Here is a 4,805-nt window from a genome sequence, read left to right as displayed (position 1 = left end):
AAATGTGAAAGCAACAACATGAAAGTTCATATACTGTTTACCACTCTCGCCTTTCTCATATTAATATGAGAATTAAATAATAAATAAAGTGTTTATTTTATAAATTTATATTTTTAAAATTTATTTAAAAATTTTTATTTAAATTATTTAAATTTATAAATTTATGTTTATATTCTTAAATTAGCATTTGACAAATTTACAAATTATATTTGAACCTTAGACATTTTTAATGTATAAAATTATTACAATCATAACATACGTGTAATGCAGAACAATAGAACAATAGGTTCCTATGCAAAAATATTGCCAAATGCCAATATCTTCGATTTCAATTTGCATAAAATATTCTTAATTATATGTAATTGAATTATAATATAATTATTTATATAAAATTTAATCAAATCAAGTAATCAAGTAATCAAATAAAATTTAGATAGTATTTATTAAGTTAAAGAAAAAAATTTGAAGTTGTTTAGTCATTTAGCTGTCACTCTCATCATATGGTGGGCTACTGGGGGAATAGGCTGGACTGGTTGGACTATAACCTTGCGAGAGCGACGTAGGTGAATATATGGGTGAAGTTGGAGAATAGTTACGTGCGTTCGGTGAATAAGTCGGCGACGTTGGAGATGTTGGAGAATATTTAGGACTGCTTGGGGAATAAGCTGAGTAATTTTGACTTGTACCAGAATAACTAGAGCCTGTAGGGCTGTATTGATGTGGTGTATGCTGCGGAGAACTTGGAGAATACACCGGCGATGTTGGCGAAAAGACTGGCGATGATGGAGAATATTTTGTTGAGACTGGTGTATAGCGTGGAGAACCTGGTGAGCCATCATACGATGGTGATGGCGGCGAATAGGTTGGAGAAGATGGCGAATAATTTCCACCCGTTGGTGAATATACGCCCGAACCAGGAGAATAATTTGATTTTGAAAAGCTTGGGGAACTTGGAGAATAGGTCGGTGTAACCGGTGTATACGTTGGCGATGACGGTGAATATGATGGTGAATTCGGTGAATAACTTGGTGAATTGGGTGAGTAGGAAGGGCTTGATGGTGAGTACGATGGTGAATTGGGAGAATAAGAGGGTGAGTTCGGAGAATAATTAGAAGATGTTGGAGAGTAAGCGCTATTTGGTGAAAACCGCATTGTACCACCAGAAAATGATGGACTTGATGATGTAAAGTTTGAAGATGGTGAATAACCAGGCGATGCGGACAAATAATTTATACCGGCCGGAGAATATCCAGTTGAACCTGAGTTATAATTGGGTGTATTTGACGAATAACGCGGACTAGACACGTACATAGGTGAAGAGGGTGAGTATGTAGGACTAGATGGTGAATAATTAGGTGACGCCGCAACAGGGGATGAAACTATATAATTCGGACTGGTAGGCGAATATAATGGTGACGGACTTGGAGATTGAGTAAAGCATGGAGACATCCCTGGAGAATTCGGAGACGATCCGGGATGGTTTGGTGACCAACTTGGTGACATGCCAGACACTTCAGATGTTGATGGTGAAAAACTAGGACCACCAGGTGTCATACCCACTATAAAAAAGTAAAAGTTATAATTTCAGTTTATTTTTATTTTTTTTTTAATATGTTTAATATGTTTACGTTGTCCAGTTGGTGAGAAATAACGTGGTGTACTGCAATTTATCCATGGTGTCTGTGGCGGTGTCATGCTAGGCGTTGCACCCGCACCAAAGAACATTGCAGAACCTGCAAGCATATTTGGACCTAAAGTACTTGGTATTTCAATACCGTAACGACATTTTTCTGCATCCAATAATAGATCAAAGCAACCTTTAAATTGATGTGTGATTAGTATATTGTATGAGTCAAATAATAAATAAAAACCTACCAGTTCCCATTTTAGGTAATTGTCCCATAATTATATTTTCCGACACTCCTCTCATAGGATCAGTTTCTGCATGTGCAGAAGCATCCATCAACACATCAACAGTTTCCTCAAAAGAACATCTCATTAAAGCACCAGTATCTTGACGATTTATACCGTGACGTGTAATGGCCATCAAGTGACCTTTTGCTGTCATTACGTCACACAACAAGGCCAAATGACGATAGTTCACGTAAAGACCATAGAACTGCAATACAGCGTTCATCTCTTTCTCAACAGATTTACGTACAGCTTCAATACCCAATACTGTGAAAATTTCACAAATATCATTCGATGAGGTTCGTACTGGGTCAACATCTCGTTCCGACAATACTTTCATCATTGATGTACCATCAGTTTCCAATAGCCATTCTCCAATAGCTTTAAATTCTCCCGTTTCAGTTATAATAATACGTTTTTTGCTGTCTGTTTGTGGCAAATGCATGTATACTTTTCCAATCGCTTCAATGCCTTGTAATGTCATATCAGATAACATATTTGCCTCAATGCAACGCAGAAACATGTCATCTTCCATCTTATCGACAGCCTCATCCTCATCTTGAAATTTATTCTCTTCATTGTTCATAATACGTATACGCAACACAAGCTTGTCAGCATTGTCATCGTTAAATATGCAATTTAGATCATCACCGAATCCTGCATTTATTTTTTCAGCAATTTGTTCCATAGTTAATTTTTTATCTGTCATACGTTTACGATCCAACTCAATACGCAGTAGCCAAGGTGAAATGCGGGTTGGATCAAAATCAGGCATTTCATAATAAACATTCACAAATTCTTGATCCTCCGATATAACTGTACGTTGAGGATCTGGATCATAATAAATAGCTGTGTTAGCAGTAACTTTTCTTAAAGTTGTATGTTCTAAACGACACAAAACGTTTTTAGCCTTTTCGGCATCACGAGCTGCACCACCAGTTAGAAAAACAGTAAGTGAAGGAGCCTTTGGCTTCTTCGAAATATTAATAATTTCTTTGAGACGCGGTACACCCAAAGTTACGTTTTTCGAAGATACACCAGCAAAATGGAAAGTATTCAATGTCATCTAAAAGACAATATTTAATCAATACATTAACTTTTTAGTAACAGTTACAAATAATTACCTGTGTGGCAGGTTCACCCAAACTTTGGGCAGCTAAAGCACCCACCATTTCGCCTGGATTAGCTTGAGCCTGTTGGAATCTTGTCTCGATTTCACCAATTAACCACTCGAAAGCCTCTGTGGACAATCGAAACTCTTCAGCTACATATTTGGTACAAAGCGTTGAACGTACCAAGCAACGGAAGAGCAAAGTAGCGTTTTCGTTTGCTTGTTTCGACAAGCGATCATTGCCAACTACAATGACGCAGCGTTGTAACAAATCGCGTACACCGCTAATCACACGCAGAGGAGACAAATCAGTAGGCATACGTTTATTTATGTGGAAAATCTTTTGTACATTCCAAATCATTCTTTGTAAATTGCAAGGCAATACAACCTATAACATAATTGTAGGAATTTATTATAAATTTTAATATACTTCGATGAAGCTCAAACCTTGGAATCGCCGTTGGGAAAAATTTCACGTAATGCTTCGCGATCTCGACACAATTGTTCCCACTCAATTTCTAACTCCGGTAATGCGGATCCACTTTCACTTAATTCTTTAATAACTTCATCAGTGAAAACTTTACGCATGTACCGCTCGTTGGACCAATCAAATTTAAATCGCTTTTCAAAGGATTTATTTGACAGTTTTACTGTTGGTAAATTTTGAAATTCCACTGTTTCACCACAAAGACCGTCTTCACCATAACGTAACTGAATCAATTGGCCAACAGAATTTCTAACAGTGCCATCATAATTAACCATAACAGACTCCATAGCCTTTATCAAACGACGCTGAATATAACCAGTTTCAGCAGTTTTGACAGCTGTATCGATAAGACCTTCACGACCACCCATAGCGTGAAAGTAGAATTCGGATGGTGTCAGACCGGCAAGATATGAATTTTCTACAAACCCTCTAGATTCAGGACCATAATCGTCTTTAATGAAATGTGGCAAAGTGCGCTTGCGAAAACCGTACGGAATACGTTTACCTTCTACGTTTTGCTGACCCACGCAAGCAATAACTTGAGAAATGTTAATATTTGAACCCTTAGAACCTGAGACCACCATAGCCTTTAGGTTATTATATTCAGTTAAAGATTTCTTAGCTGAACCACCAGTTTTGTCACGAGCATCATTTAGGATACGATTTACTTGATTTTCGAATGTCTGCCTCAATGTGTTACCTGCAAATTATAATTGATATAAATTAAAAAAATAAATTTTAACTGATAATAAAAAGTATATATACCGGGTGTAGGTTCCAACTCCATGTTATGTGCCTTTTGAATGACATTTATGACATCATCTTTGGCTTTTTTGATTGCCATCTGAATTTCATTATAGGTCTGAGGATCAGCAATTGTATCACCAATACCGATACTGTGACCTTCTAACAGTAACCAATTGTTTATTACAGTCTGAATGTTACCATAAAAGCGACCTGCGATCTCATGACCCAATTCCAAGAATACAATATGAAGTAGAGAACCAGCCGAAGTACCCAATGTTTTCTTGCACAATATGCCCATAATAAGTTCACCATGTTCTACCATTACTTTTGTGTCACCTGGTGAAATCCATTTATATGGACCATCATCCTCTTCATCAGGATGTGTGGAATGTGTGCGTATCATATTCACATTTCCAGGTATAATCAATGAAAATATTTGTTTTCCTGTCCATAACGGACGTGGTTTTAATATACAAGGTTGTGGCATCTTTCCATCCCAAGTGGGCAAGAACATTAGCAAGTTCATCATTTGCTCACGTGTTATGAAAA

At 37.0% G+C, this 4,805-nt stretch overlaps 1 protein-coding gene across 1 annotated transcript; it reads right to left on the bottom strand.

Moving 5' to 3' along the window:
• Positions 1-423: 423 nt before the first annotated feature.
• On the bottom strand, positions 424-4,799 carry LOC119672424 (DNA-directed RNA polymerase II subunit RPB1-like). Its single transcript, XM_038083472.1, has 6 exons — positions 4,275-4,799; positions 3,470-4,209; positions 3,036-3,410; positions 1,876-2,977; positions 1,629-1,817; positions 424-1,559 (listed from the first exon to the last, which is right to left on the bottom strand). Exons 1-6 carry the CDS (start codon positions 4,783-4,785, stop codon positions 481-483), a joined length of 3,996 nt encoding a protein of 1,331 aa, XP_037939400.1. The 5' UTR covers positions 4,786-4,799; the 3' UTR covers positions 424-480.
• Between the last annotated feature and the right edge of the window lie 6 nt (positions 4,800-4,805).

The sequence above is a fragment of the Teleopsis dalmanni genome, chromosome 1, assembly GCF_002237135.1.
Source record: "Teleopsis dalmanni isolate 2A chromosome 1, ASM223713v2, whole genome shotgun sequence".
In the NCBI taxonomy this organism is placed as follows: domain Eukaryota; kingdom Metazoa; phylum Arthropoda; class Insecta; order Diptera; family Diopsidae; genus Teleopsis; species Teleopsis dalmanni.
This window is presented reverse-complemented; position numbering and strand designations above follow the sequence as displayed.

Bases quoted from the DNA above. Each gene is read 5' to 3' on its own strand.
- LOC119672424 (XM_038083472.1), bottom strand. From the start codon at position 4,785: ATGATGAACTTGCTAATGTTCTTGCCCACTTGGGATGGAAAGATGCCA. The intron at 4,210-4,274 runs GTATATATACTT...TATAATTTGCAG, and splicing joins GGAGTTGGAACCTACACCCG to GTAACACATTGAGGCAGACA. The intron at 3,411-3,469 runs GTTTGAGCTTCA...ATTATGTTATAG, and splicing joins TTCCCAACGGCGATTCCAAG to GTTGTATTGCCTTGCAATTT.